This window comes from Elgaria multicarinata, chromosome 2, assembly GCF_023053635.1.
Source record: "Elgaria multicarinata webbii isolate HBS135686 ecotype San Diego chromosome 2, rElgMul1.1.pri, whole genome shotgun sequence".
In the NCBI taxonomy this organism is placed as follows: Eukaryota; Metazoa; Chordata; class Lepidosauria; order Squamata; family Anguidae; genus Elgaria; species Elgaria multicarinata.
The window spans coordinates 182,636,183-182,656,104 of record NC_086172.1 but is presented as its reverse complement, the minus strand read 5'-3'; the positions used below and the strand labels follow the sequence as shown (position 1 = coordinate 182,656,104).

The 19,922-nt window shown below is 48.4% G+C and overlaps 1 protein-coding gene across 1 annotated transcript in view; it reads left to right on the top strand.

Annotated features, from left to right (window-relative positions):
- Positions 1 to 10: 10 nt before the first annotated feature.
- The window catches only part of TOGARAM1 (TOG array regulator of axonemal microtubules 1), a 41,254-nt gene continuing 21,342 nt past the window's right edge, over positions 11 to 19,922 (top strand). Inside the window, exons 1-10 of the mRNA XM_063118512.1 lie at positions 11 to 1,174; positions 4,929 to 4,980; positions 7,529 to 7,663; positions 10,213 to 10,509; positions 11,852 to 12,117; positions 12,633 to 12,865; positions 14,339 to 14,442; positions 16,344 to 16,511; positions 18,062 to 18,160; positions 19,511 to 19,689. Of these exons, the coding sequence (XP_062974582.1) occupies positions 11 to 1,174; positions 4,929 to 4,980; positions 7,529 to 7,663; positions 10,213 to 10,509; positions 11,852 to 12,117; positions 12,633 to 12,865; positions 14,339 to 14,442; positions 16,344 to 16,511; positions 18,062 to 18,160; positions 19,511 to 19,689 (2,697 nt within the window). The remainder of the gene's footprint in view (positions 1,175 to 4,928; positions 4,981 to 7,528; positions 7,664 to 10,212; positions 10,510 to 11,851; positions 12,118 to 12,632; positions 12,866 to 14,338; positions 14,443 to 16,343; positions 16,512 to 18,061; positions 18,161 to 19,510; positions 19,690 to 19,922) is intronic.

Below are 19,922 nucleotides of genomic sequence, written 5' to 3'. Positions count from 1 at the left end.
GCCGGGGGGCATGGCCAGAGAGGAGGAGCGGCCGGAGCGTGGGGGCGGCCCGGCCGGGGCCCCGGCGGCGGCGGCAGCAGCGGCGGAGCCTCCTCAGCCTGACCCTCAGCGCCATCGGGCCCACAGCCCCTCGCCGGGCCTCGGGCCTCCGCCGCCGGCCTCCCCGCCGGCCTGCTCGGGGCTGCGCTTCGGCCTGGTGCCGTCGGAGCTGCACGCGCGGCTGCTGGACCCGCAGGACTACCGCGGGCGCGTGGGCGCCATGGCGCAGCTGAAGCGGGCGCTGTGGGAGGCGCCGGGCGCGGCGCTGCCGGCGCTGCCGCCGCCCTGCCTGCTGGGCCTGCTGGCGCTGCTGCGCGCGCTGCTGGGCGACTCCAACTTCAAGGTGGCGCTGGGCGCGCTGGAGGCGCTGCGCCTGCTGGCCGCCCGCCTGGGCCCCGCCGCCGCGGGCCGCGCGCGCCTGGAGCCGCTGGTGGCGGCGGGCGCGCAGGTGCTGGGCGACGCCAAGCTGGCCGTGCGCCTGGAGTACCACCAGCTCTTCCTGGGCCTGATGCGCGCGGCCGGGCCGCAGCCCGTGCTGGACCTGCTGCTGCGGCCCGAGCGCCTGCGGCACCGCAACGCGCGCGTGCGCGAGGCCGCGCTGGCCCTGGGCATCGCCGCGCTGCTCACCTTCCCGCGCGAGGACTTCGACCTGCCCCGCCTGGCCGCGGCCCTGGCGCCGGCCCTGGCCGACGGCAAGCGCCGCGTGCGCCACGCCGCCCTGGAGGCCTGCGCCGTGCTGGCCGCGGCCCTGGGCCCCGGGCGCGCCGGGCTGCTCTTCCGCGCCGTGGACGCCGTGGAGCTGCAGGACGGCGGGCAGGGCGCCCTGGGCGCCGTGCAGGCGCGCCTGGCCAGGAAGACGCTGCCCCGCATCACCGAGCAGTGGTTCGTGGAGTACGCCGTGCCCCTGCCCGGGCCGGACCACTGGCCCCGCGGCGCGGACACGGACTGGCTGCTGGAGGGCAACCGCGTCCGCAGCGCCCGCAGCTGCTCCGGGGAGCCCGCCGGGGCCTTCGCCCCGCTCGCCGGGCAAGGGGTGTGCCCGCGGCGGGTGCTGAGCGCTGGCAAAGGGAAGCTGCCCTGGGAGAGCGAGCCCGCCGGGAGCCAGGCAGCCCGCTTGGCAAAGGGCGGCGGACCGGTAAGCGCCCCTGGGGCTGCAGGAGCTGAGCAGGCGACGGCGGCGGCACCCCAAGGACCCTGGCGGCCCCCATGCCCCCTTCCCAGCTAGCGCCTGGACTGCTTCAAGAGGCAGCTGGACAGCCATCTGTCAGGGATGCTTTAGGGTGCATTCCTGCGTTGAGCGGGGGGGGGGGGGAAGGTTTGGACTAGATGGCCTTGTGGGGCCCTTCCAACTCTGCTATTCTATGATTCTATGCTTCATCCTACCCCTCCGCAGTATTCTGCAGGCTCGATTCAGGGTGGGGGCGCTTGTGGTTTTGGGGGCGCAGCAGGAGAAAGTGTGGGGCAGGAAAGAGCTCAGTAGGCTGTTTGGGAAAGCTTGGGCCACTGGGCAGGGCGTTGCTGCTGAAGTGCAAAAGCCCTGATGGCAAACCACAAACGAGGCATCGTAATTCTGATGGCACGTGCAATTAAAATAACACTGCTTTTCTTGAGGGAATAAAATCTGGAGGCGGACTGCTCTTCACACACTTGCTGCCACACAATAATCCCACACAAGCTTAATAGTGCCATAAAAGTTTTTACTGGCCGACCTACCTGTGCATCCTTTACGTTGATCCTTGGAGCACATTCCTGTCCTGAGCAGGGGTGGGGGGAAAGGCCCTCTGTTCATGAAAGCTTCCTTGCCTGATCACCCTCCTTACCACAGGTCACCAGGCAAGTAGCTGTTTGCAAGCTTATGCTATTGCTTAGAGCAGGACGAGGCAACCAGCCCGGTTATAAGACCCGGCCAGCACAGCCTATGGTCAGGGATTATTTATTTTCTACCCCATTTTTGTACCAAGAAACTGCACTAAAGGCAGCTTACAGAACCAATTAAAGTGATTACACAGTACGTTAAAATGCAATAAAAACACCAATTACAGAAGCAATATTGTTATAAAATGGGCACCCAAAGCACCAGCCCCGCTTACAGGTTAAAGGCCTCTTTAAGTCCCGTATTTCTTAGATTCTAAGATGCACTTTTTCCCCATATAAACATCTCTAAAAACGGGGTGCGCCTTAGAATCGCGGGTGCGTTTATTATTTCTTAGAATAAAAGCTTTTTTTCTGTTGGTGGTACTGAAATTAGTGGTGCGTCTTAGAATCGATGGCGTCTTAGAATCGAAGAAATACGGTAAAGCTATCTTTGCCTGCTGGCGGAAGGACATTAAAGAGGGAGCAAAGCTAACCTTCCCTGGGAGGGAGTTCCATATCTTGGGAGTAACCACCCATTATAAGACCATAAGAAGAGCCATGCTGGATCAGACCTTCTAGCCTAGTATTCTGTTCACACAGTGGTGAACAAGCTGTCAATGGGAGATCCATAAGCAGCACATGAGTACAACAGCATCCTCCAGTTCCCCAGCAACTGGTATACATAGGCATACTGCGTTTGATACTGGAGATAGCATATAGCCTTTGGTACTTATAGCCATTGATTTGGCCATAGCTAGACCTAAGATTTGTCTCTGGATCGTCCAGGGGTCCAACCTGTTCATCTAGGTGACACACAGGGGATCCAGTGCTCAGGCAGGGGCGAACCCTGGATGATCCCAGGATAAACCTTAGGTCTAGCTGTGGCCATAGTCAATTTATTTGTAAGCCACATTTTCCACAATACATTGTGCTCAGACCAAATACAGTAACAATAATCCTACTTAAATATCGGTTTGTGTTCAGCTAGCAGAGCAGAAGCCATGGATGGAACAGTTTCCCCCTCCCTTACAGGGAGACCCTCTGGGGCAGATCTAGAAGACCCTGTTGGTTAACAGCAGGCCCTTAGGGGCTATTGATGTACCTTTTGTGATTTATCTGCTGCTGCAGTCCTGAGGACCAGAGAATAAGTGCTTCCTCTTCGTTCATGGTTGTGTCTTCCCCCTGACTCTGTATCTGGCATTCAGAGGTGTTCTGCCTCTGATTTTGAAGGTTCTTCCACAAATTTATCTAATCCTCAGAGTAGGTCTATGGCTGCCACTGGTCAAGTTTTAGTCACTACATAAGAACATAAGTGCCCTGATGCTGGATCAGACCAAGGGTCCATCTAGTCCAGCACTCTGTTCACACGGTGGCCAACCAGCTGTCGGCCAGGGATGAACAAGAAGGACATGGTGCAACAGCACCCTCCCACCCATGTTCCCCAGCAACTGGTGCACACAGGCTTACTACCTTGGATACTGGAGGTTGCACACAACCATCAGGGCTAGTAGCCATTGATAGCCTTTGCCTCCAGGAATTTATCCAACCCCCTTTTGAAGCCATCCAGATTGGTGGCCATCACTACTTCTTGTAGTGAGTTCCATAAGTTAACTATGCTGTGTGAAGAAGTACTTCCTTTTATTTGTCCTGGATCTCCCACCCATCAGTTTCATGTGTTCACCCCCTTGGTTTCTAGTATTTTGAGAGTGGGAGAAAAATGTCTCCCTATCCACTACCCACCTCACCCCTTCTGCAGGATCTTAAGAGCCAATCAAACCAAGGCAGCATATAAAACGAGGCATGTGAATGTGTACCCGAACAGTGCTGACCACGGCCACTTGGCTGGGCCCTAGGAGCCCTCATACCTGCCACCCAATGATGCTATTACAGTCAGCTCCATTCTTCAAACTCTGCACAGGACACATTTCTGCCTTTTCTTCTTCCTGGCACTTCTGTTGGTGAGCCTCCACCACTAGAAATCTGTCTAGCAACAGCCTTTTGATTTTCTTGTCAGTTTCGTGACCTTGAAGAGGCTGTAAAGTGATGGGGCCTGAAGATCAGAGAAGTTCTATTTGTCTCTAGATTCTGCTATGATGATAAATCACTCAGGACAATTTCTTTGTGGTTGGGTCAATACACTGATTTCAGTATTCAGTACAAAACGTCGTTGTTTGTATTTTAAGTGTTGGTTAATTTAAAGAGAGACGTAAAGCAGTATAGCCGTCCCCGGTCTAGAATTAATAGTTGACAGTTAAGAGCAAAAGCTTTCCAGAGTAATGAAGGGAATTAATTATTACAGTCACTTACATTCCAGTGAGCTCATTTTTGTTACAAATTAACACAAATAGCCTTGCAATGAGTAAAGGAATTTGTGAAATCAGGAATGTTCACAGACGTCCAGTAATGGTATTGAGATGCAGGAAGACTAGCTGGTATGGAAATGAAACAGCTCTTTGAGAGGAAGAATAAGAAAATCCTCTCTTGTCAGATGAACAGCAGATCACTCTTATTAGGGTATGGTAGAAATTCTTGAGCGGTATACAATTTCTGCAGGAAATCACACTTACAGTAGTTGTGATGGATATATATTGCCTCCAGCATTGAAGGTGCAATGCTTCTGAATGCCAATTGCATGGGAGCATGAGGGGGAGGGTGCTGAAACACATTCACATCCTGCTTCTAGGTCTCCCAGGGGCAGCTGGTTGCCCACTGTGTGAACAGAAAATAAATACTGGACTAGGTCAGCCTTTGGCCTGATCCAAGCATGGCTCTTGTTATGTCCCAGAGATGGCAGAGCAGGGCTGCCGTGGCAGGACTAAAAGTGTGTTGTTCGTGTGTGGTTCGTTAGACATGTTCAAACTTACAAGTTCATCCCGATTAAAACGTCCTACCTGTGCACACACGTCTAATGATCTTCTAATTTCGAATTCCACATACATTGCATATGACAGTATGCTTTTCTTTCTTGGTTTTATTCAGAAGAAGTTGGATGTTAACTGCATTTTAATGCCTTCTGCTTCATGCTTGTCTTGCAGCTCTCGACATCAAATGATTTCCTTCACTCTCCAAAACTAAGGCCTTCTCAAGGTAAGACAATTTAATACTAAATGGCTGAGTTCGGACGGTACGCCTAATCAGCTGTTGTTTCCCATCCTGTTCCTATTACCACCACCACCACCCCCGTTGATTGCATGTCGTCCGAACTCAGCCAATATGTGTAGAGCCTTAGGTGCCTCACAATCATGCTTCAGTCCTGGAATAGTGCAATGCAAAGGAGAAGGACCCTTTGCTTCCATCTGTCAGGGATGCTTTAGGGTGGATTCCTGCATTGAGCAGGGGGTTGGACTGGATGGCCTTGTACGCCCCTTCCAACTCTGCTATTCTATGATTCAGGCCTGCCCTGCCCTTTGCTCTTAATGTCATAAGAGCAGCATCAGCCTTTTCCAGCATCATCCCCAACTCTTCTTTCAGTGGAGGCTATTTATTTATTTATTTATTTATTTATTACATTTATATGCTGAATAAGCTGAAGCTCTCTGGGCGGTTTACAACAATGAGCAGCGGGTTGGACTGGATGGCCTTGTAGGCCCCTTCCAGCTCTTCTCTTCTTTCTATTCTATCCTTTCTTTGCCGCCTTGTACTTAAGCAGGAGAAGAACAAACTCAGCCTAGAAAGCCTGAAGAATAGCTGAGTTTGCAAACACTAGCCCCCCCCCCCCCCGAATTGTGTTCCCTGCTTGCATGGTCCACACAGCAGCCCCTAGCGATCTAGATAAAACCAAATCTAGGCCCCAGCCTGAGGCAAGTGGAATGTCCTCTGTTAGTCAAGGAGAACAGGGATATAGGGTAAGTGGTCCTTGTTTCCCCCTTGGCCACAGAGATCATTCCATACTCTTTGAGGGAGAAGAAAAGCAGTGTGACAGCTTAGGGTGGTGTACTAGGGACCTCAAAATTATGGAGTAACTGCTCTTTACCTCTGTAGCCAGAAACACTGGGAAGCCGGTGTTGGGTCTTCTCCAGGCCTTAAACATAAGGCACCGTTCTTGGCAGAGAATTTGGAACAATTAACATATTTTAAATAGTAGCTTCTGAAAACACTTGCTATAATAAGTAACCAATGCTCATCATGCCCTACATTGCTAGTGAAAAGGCCATATTAGGCAAGAACAGGCTTGCCTTTGCCCCCTTTTATTGATGGCACATTGTGCCTGGCTGGGAGGAGGACAGTGCGAGTTCAGAGGGACTTCAGAGTTCATTTAACATGGTGCTTGGCGGGGTGGGCTGTGTGCGTGTTCGTGTGTGTGTGCTTGAAAGTACTGGATTTCTTTCAGTATGATGTATTTTTTAAACGTTTTGCTTTTTATCTTTCCTTGTCCTGGACATCTTCTGTAGGGCAAAACATACTTAGGAGAAGCTAAAATTTCACTTTTGATATGCCCTGGCAAAAAGGAACTCAGTCCTTTGTGCATCTTGCCAGATGCCTCATGCTGCCTCATGCGCAGGAAGGCTGCCTTTGGGGTTCCTGGGAATGTTCACAGGGATTCTCACACGTTTCCTTTAGCTTATTTTCCAAACTCCAAAAAAGTGTGAAACATAGAACAGAGACTGTTTTCTTGAGAGTGTTAGAAGTCTGTTTCAATATGTTCCTGTGGACAGTACCTAGAAATATACTTGACTGCAGAGTGGATAAAAATCAATGATTTTTTAAAAGAAAATTAAAAAAAACAGTTTTTTTTAAATTTAAATTGGATTTTTTTTTAATAAAATGCTTTTTGAGGAAAAATCTATCTAAAGATAGTTTTCTATTTAAGATACATTATAGTCCAAAGGTTATTCATCATGAAATAAGGATTAGTTTTTAATTATGTAGCATAAGACTGTTTAAATTTTTTGGTAAATGAATCCCATTAATCCATTCACAATGTCATGCTCTTCCAGAGGTTTCTGTAAGATTATTCTTCTCCTTCCAATAAAGTACAGCAGAAAAGTTGTCCAAATATGAATGATTAGCCTATTAAACTGGAGATAGTTCACCTCACAATAATTTCATCATTATCTATCTATGATGTGTTTCTAATAGTTTAACTAGATCAGTATTTTTTATATATATAACTGTAAAACTAATCTGAAAAGTTGCTTTTCTAAAAATGAAACCTTCATCTGGTTGTAAATATTAAGATTATACCAGCAAGAATGAGTCTTTGGAAACTCCTTTCGTCACCAGCTTTTTATTCTCTCAGTATTTTAACACTTAATTTTAACTTAAATTTAAATTTTACTGTTTTACCTCTGTATTTTAATTTTATATCAATTTTGCTGCGTGGTTTTTATCCTGGTTGTGCTTTTTATACTGTATTTTGTATTTGTGCTTTTAACCTGTTGGTTGTTTTATTATGGTTTTAATTTTTATTAATTTTTGTGAACCACCCAGAGAGCTTCGGCTATTAGGCGGTATAAAAACGTAATAAATAAATAAATAAACTCTGAGTTGTGTAAAATATAGCGAGGAAGAGTGCACATTTTGGGGGGGCGGGGGGAAGTCACATGATTAAATCGAGTCTTTCTGAGTAGTGTTTTAAATCGTGATTTAAATCAAATCTCCCCTGCTTGACTGGCCTTTCCTTTTTGCTTGAAAGGTGTGATGCCCTCTCATCAGCCCCATATCTCGGGCAAATGTGGGCTGCTTGGTTTTTCTCACGCTCGTGGAAAGAGCGGCAGCGTGGATTCTGATCTACAGTTCCTTGGACTGAGTAACCCCTGGCAAGATAAAGGTATCTGTGGCATTTTCCTCTACTGGTTTCCATCAACGTTATGCGCGTGGAGTTCCCATACCCTCTGAAGCAGATTTGGAAGACTGGGGGCGGGGAATCCATCCCATCAGTGGCAGCCTTCCACTGGCGGAGAGACACAGTTGGATGCCACCATGAAGAATATCCATGCATGTTTGTCCCATTCCAGTGTGCGCTGCAGTTCAGGCATGCAGTTTCCACAGTAGCATTCCATGCAACAGGGGTCAGGTCAGCAGGGATCATAAAATAGTAGAGTTGGAAGAGGCCCACAAGGCCATCGAGTCCAACTCCCTCAATGCAAGAATTCACCTTAAAGCATCCCTGCCAGATGGCTGTCCAGCTGCCTCTTGAAGGCCTCTAGTGTGGGAGAGCCCACAACCTCCCTAGGTTATTGGTTCTATTGTCGTACTGCTGTAACAGTCAGGAAGTTTTTCCTGATGTCCAGCCGGAATCTGGCTTCCTGTCACTTGAGCCCATTATTCCGTGTCCTGAACTCTGGGATAAACGAGACGAGATCCTGGCCCTCCTCTGTGTGTCTATTATCTTTGCGAAATAGTCTGATTTTGGTCTCATCAAGTGAAACAGCTACGAGCAAACCTAGTTAAGGAACAACTTGATTAGAGTTGAGGGTTGATCATCCCAAATGAAGTCAGCTCCCAGACTGCCTCCTCTGGTTCTTTTTTTAAAATACCTGAGAAACCCTGAACCATGTGTTTCCAGTGCAAACCCCCTCTATCCCTAAGAAGCCATCCCGCCCTTGGGAGAGGACATTTTTCCAAATGCATTAATGACCCAAAAGCCTGATACCAACTTTCTACTTGTGCCTCTTGCTCTCAAGTCCCTTTTTCCTTTCTTACTAGAAAGCCGTGAATGGGCAAAGTGAATGAGGAGGCTAGGCACAATTTTAGGTACTGTTCTCATAGATGTGGTTCGGATGTTCATTGTAGGCTAAGCAAGCTACAGTGGCTTGTTTAAGCCATGGCATGTACCAGGCACGATTTGTATAATCACCTGTCCGGCCACGTTTTGGGTCATCTGAACCTGGGCAGCATGGGTTGTTTGAAGGGAAAGGAGCCCTCAGATAAACCTACAACAGCCCATGGGTTATTTGAGGGTTGTTTTGCCCTCAAACAATCTATGCCACCTGAGTTTGGATGACGCAACAAGCGGTGGCTGGATGGGTGATTATGCAAATTGCATGCCACGGCTCAAACAAGCCACCACATGTTTTTTTTAGCCTAAGGTGAGCGTGTGAACCGGCCTGTAATAGTCCAGTCCAGCTGCTTATAAATCAAACCTATAGAATAAAATAACCATGTGATAGGGAGCAAGGAGAGTAATCTGTTAGGATGGGAAGCGTATTCCGAATAATAAGTTATTTGACCCAGGGGGTTGGATGGCTACTGCTCATTTACATGTAACAATCTTATAAGTATGAGAAGCTCCCCAGACACAGGATTGAGGAAGCTTTCCTAGATTACTAAGGTCCTGCTTGCATATCTATGTGTAATGCATATGCTAGAAACACACAGAAAAAATTACCGCTACAAGATGTTAGTCTCTGGCCTTAGCTAGACCTAAGGTTTATCCCGGGATCGTCCCGGGGTCATCCCTGTTCATGTAAATGACACACAGGATATCCCAGGAGCAGGCAGGGACGACCCCGGGACGATCCGGGGATAAACCTTAGGTCTAGCTAAGGCCTACGTTTGCCTCTGCTTGCCTACTCAGAAGTACGTTCCATTGAGTTCAGTGAGACTTGCTTCTAGGTAAATGGGTATGGCATTGCAGTCCACATCACTTACACTCAAGGGTAGTGAACAAAAGCATAACAGAACATCTACTTTTAATGGAAATAATAATAGATCCAGAGCGGTGGTGGGGTCCTATTGTTCTGTGTAAATCTGCTTTCTTGTCATTGCAAGTTAACCTGTTTAGTACAGGGCTCCAAAAGTGACAGATCGGAAGAGATGCTAAAGCAATTGAACATGTGTTGGAGCAAGGTTGTGCTGTTTGAAGAAAGTTGTTCAGAAATCCCTCTTGATACTCGCTGGCCTCTGGGCTTACCGAAAGGACCTCTCTGAGTCCTGGTCGTAGTGCCAGAGAGGTCCACTTTCAGGCAGCCACTCCTCATATGTGGGAGGCCTGACTAGCTATGTGGGCTGGTTGAGACTTCAGCTGGTCAGTGTGAAACATTAGCAAGGCCAAACAGTATGTGCCGCTCCAGACCTTTCGTGAGCAGTGTTGCCCCTGTGTCTAAGAAGTACATTTAACCAACCACAAACTGGTCTTGTTGAATCTATCCTTTCGCTGTGCCAGACAACCTAGCTATTCCAACGAAGCAATGGTGGTTTTCATTCAGCTGTATGGTGTAGACCAGCAAGGTTTAGAAAAAGTAATTATCCGGTTGGTTGCGTTTGTAGCTTAATGATCCAACAGGTTGGATGAGAAACAGTTTGTGAATACGGTTGCATGTGTCTTTCCCTGGTTCTTTAATCCGGTTGATGCATTTTGGTTTTTCCCCCCATCAGTGTGTGCCAGCCTCAATTTCACCAACAAGCCCCAGCGGACGTTTTGCAGCCCCCCTGAACACGGCCCGCCTCTCCTGGGCTCCCATGGCAGCCAAGGAGCCTTCATCCTTCCATCCTACCCATTCTCGTCACCCAGGCACAGTCCAAAGCGCACCTCCCCTCCTGCAGATTCGCTCAGGAAGGCACAAGACCATGCTGTCAACTTCTCTAATTCCTGGCCTCTTAAGAGCTTCGAGGGGCTTCCAAAACCGACTCAACCGAAGAAGTTTTCCAGCCCAGTGGCAGGAGAGGATGCAGGTAAAAGCCCCTGGTAATAAAGCTTTGTGCAGCCTCCAGCAATGTCCAGCCAAGTCTGACAGTAGGGGATGGAAGTGCTTTAAAATGCAAAGAAGAGAAGAGAAGCATGGCCAAGAAAGCCCAAAAGCGAAGCCAGTCAGTGCTGGGTGGAGAATTTGTTAATGACAGTACAGCTGTCTCTTATGCTTTTAAGGAAATTTCTTCTCCAGGGGCAAGAGTCCTTCGGGGGTTTTGGAACACTTGTAGTAATTCTCTGCCTAACACCAGTTTGATCTCAGCCTTTTTCTTCATTTTTGTGATACCTGAAAAAGGCCTAGAGCAGAAGGATCATTCAGTTTTTCCAGAATTGTCTTTACCTTTATTTGAAACAATAAAGCTTTACTACTGCTACTACTACTACTACTACTACTATTACTACTTGGTGTCAGGAATCGGTGACAGAAGAAGGTGGAGGAAATAATCTCAGAATTTGTAGAGCTTAAGCTGCTTAGAGATTTATAGGTATCCTCCCTCCACCCTGGCAGTATTTTATAGGGATGTGCTCCGCTTCTCCTCGGACCAGAAAGGCAGGAGTGGATCGGGGGAGCCGCGTTGCGGAGCGGATCGAGGTGAAGGTGAATCCTTTGCCTCGATCCGGAGCTCCGCAAAAAAGGTAAGGGGGGTTTACTTGGCCCTGCCGCTGTCGCTGCCACCCATGCGGTGGCGGCGGCAGAGCCAGGTAAGGGGGAGGGGGATCTTACCTGCATCTGTCTGCGGTCCCACGGCTGCTTCAACTGAGCCCGAGGACTGGTCGGGCTCAGTTGAAGCAGCCGTGGGACCGCGGATGGATGCAGGTAAGGGAGAGGAGGGAGGGGGTCTTACCTGTGTCTGTCCCAGCCCATCCCAGCTTCACTAGAGCCTGCAGCTCAACCAGGAAGTGTAGGCCGCAAGGGCCTACAGTTCCTGGTTGAGCCGCGGCCTCTAGTGAAGCGGGATGGGCCGGGACGGACACAGGGAAGGGGGAGGAGGGAAGGGGGCCTTACCTGGCGCCACTCCCCGCCACTGTGGAGCTCTGATTCGGAGCCGGAGCTTCGCAGCGGAGCGGAGTGGCCCCTAGACGGATCGAGGCGGGGCGGAGCGGGCGCGAAGAGGATCGGGGTGTGTGTGTCCGTGCACAACCCTAGTATTTTGAATCATATCTCAGAGACTATAGAAGCCAATGTGGATGCTGAAACAGTAGTGAAATAAGTATTTCGTGGTTCCCTTTTATATAAATTAACAAATGCTTCCTTTCATACCTCATGAAATGTTTTCTTTGGTGTCGACATATTCTTAGCATGTCCTGTATGGTCTCTTCCTGCAGAGGCAAAGCCCCAGGACACCCCTTCCCCAATTCAGCTGAAACCTGCCTTTGTGAGATCCCCAGCTTCACGGAGAGGCCTGAGCGGGACAAAACCAGTGCCTCCCATTCCCCGGGGCATCAGTCCCTTGCCTGATAAAGCAGAAGTCAGCACAGTAGGTCACAAGGATGGGGAACCAGAAGACATCTGGCTGAATGAAAGGGATAAGAAACTGGCAATTGATCTTTCGGAGTTAAACGTCAGCGAAAAGGAGCTGGATGAGGAAGAGGTGGGAGTTCAGTGTGGATTTTACTGTTAAAAATGGACGATTGGCAAATTTGCCTGAATACGTTCTTTTCTGTGGCTTCACCTAGGGTGTATTTACATGGTTGACAGGAGTTTGTTCGTAGTCTGTTTTCCGCGTGGCTTTTTAATCGTTTGCATTGAAACCTGCAATGCACTTGCGGTTTCAAACACTTGTTTTCTGAAAGTCTGATTGCTTGACACCTTTGGTCTTGAGGCTCCTGCTTACTTTCTGCTCCTAGTTGCTGCTCTTGGTGTTTGCTGAAGTAAACTGTACTAAAATGGCACCTAGTGCTAAAAAACTGGATTGCAACGCAGTGCAGGCAGATCAAACAAGAGAAGTTGCCTCTTTAAACAAGAGGAGAAGTTGCCTCTTTTTCGTGAAAAGCCTGCTCCTCACCCAGGTGTCTTAACAGAAAAGCCACGGACCATCGTGTGAACTCAGGCTTGCTTTCCCTCGAGGTATCTAGTTTTAAACCCTGCGTCTTCCCTTCTCTTTAGATGCACAGTTCTCTTCGGTCTCTACGTAACAGCGCGGCTAAGAAGAGGGCGAAGCTAAACGGCAGCAATTCTGATCTCGAAAGCCCAGACTCCATGCTGAAACTGGAACTGACCTCAGAGTCTCCTTCCTGCTTGTCCTCCCCGAGCACCAGTTCCTACAGCGAAAGTGGCGTTTATAGCCAAGAGTCTGTAACATCCCCGCTCTCTGCAGCCCCTCAAGGAATAAGAACAATGTGGGTGTCCTTCTCAGCACATGGATGGAATCCAAGACTCTTCAGTTGGGGCAGGGGGGAAGGGGGGAGGCGGTTCATGTCCCCCTTTCCCAAGCTAGCCTTGTGTTGCTCGCTTGAACAAGGCCAAACAATTCTAGGAAGACATCCGTGTCACGTCAGTTGTCTTCCATTAAACTGTGAGGCAGCCCAGCCCAGCCCAGCCCACTCTGACCCCAGATGCCTTCCAGTGGCTTTTGTGGCAAGCCCCCTGAGCTGATTCTATACTTAGAAGATTTTAAAAAGTAGTTTGTGTGCTTTGTGGGTGGGTTGGGGCGGGTGAGCATGGTGGCCAATGATGTTCTTGCAGTACCTGGATCCCAGGATCAATCTTTTGGAATGGATCCCAAGATCTGTCTTCTGGAATGCTCTGCCAAAAGAGATTTGTTAGACCCTGACGCTGTACTGTTTTATGTGGTATGTAAAAACTTGTTCTTCAAGAAGCCACTTTATTAGAAGTTGCTGGGTGAAACGTAGGAAGCTGCCTTGAATCAAGTCAAAACATGGATCCTTCCAGCTCAGTGTTTCCTATACTGGCTTGCAGCGTTTCTTCTGAGTTTCAGGTCTTTCCAATTCCTACCTTGGGATGGAAAGCAGGTGTTCTGCTGCCCCTCAGCTATAGCCCTTCGCTTTTATAATCTCAATGATACAAGTGATATCGGTTATATTTTGGCACTTGAATCATTCCAGTTGTGTGTGGTCTGCATGGGTCAGCCCTTGTCGTCTGTTCCCCTGACCCCTTTCTGGAAACCTCATCTTGTACAGTAGTCTGGTGGGGGGCGGGGGGGCGCATTATACCAGGGCTCTAATCGGCCCTGGTTTTCTAAGCAGTTTTCTAATAAATTCTAAGCATGAGCGCAAGGGCACAACTCTCTGCCTCTTTAGACAGAAGTCCGACAACCCCCAGGTGGGCGTTGTAGGATGTTCGTCTGTCTAAACATGCCTAGGGATTGTGCCTTAGAATCATAGAATAGCAGAGTTGGAAGGGGCCTACAAGGCCATCGAGTCCAACCCCCTGCTCAATGCAGGAATCCACCCTAAAGCATCCCTGACAGATGGTTGTCCAGCTGCCTCTTGAAGGCCTCTAGTGTGGGAGAGCCCACAACCTCCCTAGGTCACTGGTTCCATTGTCGTGCTGCTCTAACAGTCAGGAAGTTTTTCCTGATGTCCAGCTGGAATCTGGCTCGGGGCCCATTGAGCCTGACTAAGGAGCCGCTTCTCTGATGGCTGCTTGGCCGCGCCCCATGCTGGCCATCCCTGTGTCAAGTGCAGGTAAATGCGCTGCGGTTCTGCACATAATGGAAATCTGAGCTGAGTAGTTCTTGAGGAAGTAGTTCAGTGTTTCCTATGTGCTCAGATTCAAATGTTTCTCCCAAACGAGCCTTTTTGCAAAGCGGAGCCCCTTGTGCTAATAGAAGTGCGTTTCTGTTGCGGCAGGTCAGACATCTTCCCTCTCCTTGGAGGCAACTCCCAGCCGACGAAGCTCTCGCCGCCGCCACGAAATCGAGGTCTTCTCATCGTGGAACAGAGTCCCAGCACAGGTATTCCATCGGGCACATATGGAAAAGTTGGGTTGAGTGAAAGCGAAGTCATTTACCTGTTCTCGGTATTGCCTTGTTACCGCATATCATCAATTCACACAAGTATGTGAACTCACATATCTATATACGTGCACTCAGCCAACACAAAAATTTATTTATTTATTTATTACATTTCTATACCACCCAATAGCCGGAGCTCTCTGGGCGGTTCACAAAAATTAAAAACATTCAAAGTATAAAACAACAGTATAAAACCATAATATAAAATACAATATAAAAGCTCAACCAGAGCTCAAAAATCTCAGGATCTCAGGCAGAGGAGGGCGGTGCACACAGCAAATTTGCATTGTGCCTATATCACAGTGGGGATGTTGCCTTTATAAGCATTAACAAAAGTTAAGATGGTTTGACATCCACTTCCATCATCCCTCACCGTTGGCTGTTCTGGGTCGGGTTGTGGCCCACCAGCTGTCTTGGCCTACAAATTGCCCACCCCTGATCTAGAGGGCCAATAAAAGGAGGCAGACAAACAACGCAAGAAGAGCCCTGATGCTGGATCAGACCAAGGTTCATCTAGACCAGTATTGTGTTCACACAGTGGCCAACCAGACGCTCACTGGAAGACTACAGTTAATATTGGATTGAAAGAGTGCTCTCCCACCTGTATTCCCCAGCAACTACTGGTATTGACATTCAAAGCCCTAAACGGTTTGGGGCCAGGTTATTCGAAGGAACGCCTCCTCCCATATGTACCTACCCGGACCTTAAGATCATCCACAGGGGCCCTTCTCCGTGAGCCCCTGCCAAAAGGAAGTGAGGCTGGTGGCTGCTAGGAAGAGGGCCTTCTCCGCTGTGGCACCCCGGTTGTGGAATGAGCTCCCCAGAGAGGTCCGCCTGGCGCCGCCTACGCTGTACTCCTTTCGTTGCCAGCTGAAGACCTTTTTATTCTCTCAGTATTTTAACACTTAATTTTAACTTAAATTTAAATTTTACTGTTCTAACTCTGTATTTTAATCTTATATCAATTTTTGCTGCATGGTTTTATCCTGATTGTGCTTTTTATACTGTATTTTGTATTTGTCCTTTAAACTTGTTGGTTGTTTTGTTATGGTTTTAATTTTTGTGAACCGCCCAGAGAGCTTCAGCTATTGGGCGGTATAAAAATGTGATAAATAAATAAATAAACTGGGATCCAGAGGTCTATGGGCCTCTGGGACTGGAGATACCATATAGCCATCAGGACTATTAGCCATTGATAGCTTTATCCTCCACGAATTATAGTCTAACCTCCCTCCATTCCCTTTAAAGCCGTCCAGAGTGGTGGTCATCACCACATCGAACATCCAGATGTTATGGAGGAACTCCTCCATTATGGTTTTTACACATTTATCTTGCTGGCATCACCCTTGCACAGGGATGGGGAACATATGGGCCCTCCAGATGCTGTTGGACTGCAACTCCCATCCTCCCTCACCATTGGCTACACTGATGGGACTTGCAGCCCAACAACATCTGGAGGGCCACACTTCGGCCAAACCGGCTCTAGTACTGTTATGGGAAAGGCTGCCCAGCAAGGCACCCATGGCCGTCAGGAGCAAAAGGGTCCTGATGTGTCCTCCTTCCTGGGAAGCAGTCCAAGAGTTGTAGCGAGTAGCTGTACACAACGTGGTGATCCCTTGGTAGCTGGACGTAGCCTGTTTGGTTCATGCCAGTTTCAGCTGGCAAGGAAAGCGCTAACTGGAGCAGACGTATGTTTGAATCTCTCTGTAAAATGGGTGTAATAGTGGCTCTTCTCATTGAGTCGCTGCAAAATGTTGTCAAGCAGCGTGTAGGCTAAGGAATTCAGTGAGCAGTGTGGGGCTGTGGCATATGCATTATTTGCTGTGGATTTTGTTCTTCAGGGCTAATGTTCCATGAAAAAGCAGCTTCCAGCGTGAGCATTAGTGGCCAGCGGCTCAGCTATGGAAATGGATCTGGAGATTACGAAGATGACAGACGGAAAGTAATATCGCCTGCTGTCCTTAAAGGGCAGGGCAAAGAGCACCAAAGGCATTGTAAATCCACAAAAGGTGAGTTGTAGGCGCAAAGGAGTGGGGACCAGGGCGGAGGGTGTTGGGCAGAGCTGGAAGTGATGGATGCCCTCCTCCTCCTCCGGATTGGGGCTCTTATCCCCTTCAGTCTGCCTTTCCACTTCTTATCCTACTTATCAATGGCACCTTCTCAAACTGGGGAGAGGCAATGAGTGGGGTACCGCAGGGCTCAGTCCTGGGCCCAGTGCTCTTCAACATTTTTATTAATGATTTGGATGAGGAGGTGCAGGGAACGCTGATCAAATTTGCAGGTGACACAAAATTGGGTGGGATAGCTAATACCCTGGAAGACAGAAACAAACTTCAAAGTGATCTTGATAGGCTGGAGTGCTGGGCTGAAAACAACAGAATGAAATTTAATAGGGATAAATGCCAAGTTCTACATTTAGGAAATAGCAACCAAATGCACAGTTACAAGATGGGGGATACTTGGCTCAGCAATGCTACAAACGAGAAGGATCTTGGAATTGTTATAGATCACAAGCTGAATATGAGCCAACAGTGCAATATGGCTGCAAGAAAGGCCAATGCTATTTTGGGCTGCATTAATAGAAGTATAGCTTCCAAATCACGTGAGGTCCTGGTTCCTCTCTATTCGGCCCTGGTTAGGCCTCATCTAGAGTATTGCGTCCAGTTCTGGCCTCCAGAATTCAAGAAGGATGCAGACAAGCTGGAGCGTGTTCAGAGGAGGGCAACCAGGATGATCAGGGGTCTGGAAACAAAGCCCTATGAAGAGAGACTGAAAGAACTGGGCATGTTTAGCCTGGAGAAGAGAAGATTGAGGGGAGACATGATAGCACTCTTCAAATACTTAAAAGGTTGTCACACAGAGGAGGGCCAGGATCTCTTCTCGATCCTCCCAGAGTGCAGGACACGGAATAACGGGCTCAAGTTAAAGGAAGCCAGATTCCAGCTGGACATCAGGAAAAACTTCCTGACTGTTAGAGCAGTACGACCATGGAACCAGTGACCTAGGGAGGTTGTGGGCTCTCCCACATTAGAGGCCTTCAAGAGGCAGCTGGACAACCCTCTGTCAGGGATGCTTTAGGGTGGATTCCTGCATTGAGCAGGGGGTTGGACTCAATGGCCTTGTAGGCCCCTTCCAACTCTGCTATTCTATGATTCTATGCCCCCTTCTTTTTTCCCAGTCACTGTGTGTCTCACAACCTGATTGTGGGCAGCAAGCTGCTGCCTTCAGGTGCCACCTGCTCTGTGTTAAAGTTAAACAGAGAGGGTTCTTGGGTGGGGGCCCGAGAGAGCACATGCTTTGGACCTGCGCCAGAGCTGTGCCAGGCTTCATGCCCCGCTCCCTGAGAGCATTGGCTTCTCTGTTTTGGAGGAAAGCTCTGTAGTGAACTGACCGAGAGGAGCTCCTTTGTGTGAGCAGCTCCGTAACCGTAAATTGTAACCCTTGTGTACTGGAATTGCAGAACTAGGTAAGAACTTTCTCAATTCTGTGAAGGCAAAGAAAACAACTCAATGGAGAACACTGTACATGTTCATGCCTTTGTCTTTTTTCTTTTTTAAAGGATTTACAGGGCCCACTTCAGGTTTACAGCAGCTGACTAGTCTAGACTTCAATTCACCGAGTGCCTTGCCAGAAGACTCTGTAGTTATTGTTGGAAAAGGTATTTATAATAGCTATTTGTTACAGTTTATCTATCCTGTCCTTCAGTCAGAATGATCTCAATTACAATAAAAGAACAAAAAAGCATCAAAACTTACTAAGAGCAGCAAAATCCATTTGTTGAACTGTGACCCTTCTTTCTCCTCTTTCAAATGTTTTTGATCAAATGTGAGTTTAAACAGAACAGTGCAAATATTTTTAGCTGGACAAAGCACATAAGAACTGCAGTTGGGTACAAAAATTGCTTGCCTTTTGTACCTTTATGGTATAGCGTACTATGTAGTGCAGCACTCTCTGCTGGCCACAGGGGCGTCAGAGGAATCTGTAATGGATTCAAATGAATTCGGATTTCTATGAATCCAGCCTGCGGATTCCACAGCAGACCGGCCTTTGCTGGGTTGTGCAGATTCCGTTGAGTTGTGGACTGCTTCATTTTATTTTTTAAAACTTTTGGGGGGCATTTACACAAATTTGCACTTGCATTAATGCGCATTAGCGCAAGGGCACATTGGAGGGGCATTTACACAAATTTGCACTTGCATTAATGCGCATTAGCGCAAGGGCACATTGGAGGGGCATTTACACAAATTTGCACTTGCATTAATGCGCATTAGCGCAAGGGCACATTGGAGGGGCATTTACACAAATTTGCACTTGCATTAATGCGCATTAACGCAAGGGCACATTGGAGGGGCATTTACACAAATTTGCACTTGCATTAATGCGCATTAGCACAAGGGCACATTGGAGGGGCATTTACACAAATTTGTACTTGCATTAATGCGCATTAGCACAAGGGCACATTGGAGGGGCATTTACACAAATTTGCACTTGCATTAATGCGCATTAACGCAAGGGCACATTGGAGGGGCATTTACACAAATTTGCACTTGCATTAATGCGCATTAGCGCAAGGGCACATTGGAGAGGCATTTACACAAATTTGCACTTGCATTAATGCGCATTAGCGCAAGTGCTAATGTGCACTTGGGCCAGTGGAACCAAATTCATGTACATCCATAAAAGACATTGATTCCGTCAATGAGCAGCCGACAGAACAGAAGATGCCAGACAGCCTGCGAGAGACACGGTCCGCCCCTCCTGATGGCAGTAAGATGTGCACATGGAATGACCCTGGTACTGTTTAGTCCCATGCAGAAAACTGCTGCTTTAAAAGAAATGTTTCTAATTGGATTCCATGTATGCAAGTTTGATTGATTGATTGATTGATTGATTGATTGATTGCATTTCTATACCGCCCAGTAGCTGAAGCTCTCTGGGCGTTTTACAAAATATAGACCTTTGTTATGAGTTGGATCTTTTGTGATAACCCAAGGGGCATGTATTTCAGGAGTGTTTGGAAGCCCACCTTCAGCCCCACTAACTTACGGCCAGTCCATAATATTCTCCATGGAGAATGGAGACGCACCTTCCTTCAAGCAAAGGATGGAGCCCCTTTCCGGGATCTACGGGAGAGCCGTCCAACAGCAGAGTTCTGGACCTTACCTTGATATAGAAAACGAAAGAGATGTAAGAATTGGAAAATGTATTGCTTGAAGTAGAGCATAGAGGCCCTGCCCCCAAAGGGAGCTTTCCAAACACACACGATACACCTGTGCATAGCGGTTGCTGCACTTGGGAATACGGGTTCCTGTAATGTGTCAGGTAACTGGACCTGGCAAGTGTCCTGAGGGGCCAAAGGGTGCCATGTGGTTCAGATGAGAAAGAGGGAGAGAGAGAGAGACGCTTCAGAGGAACATTGG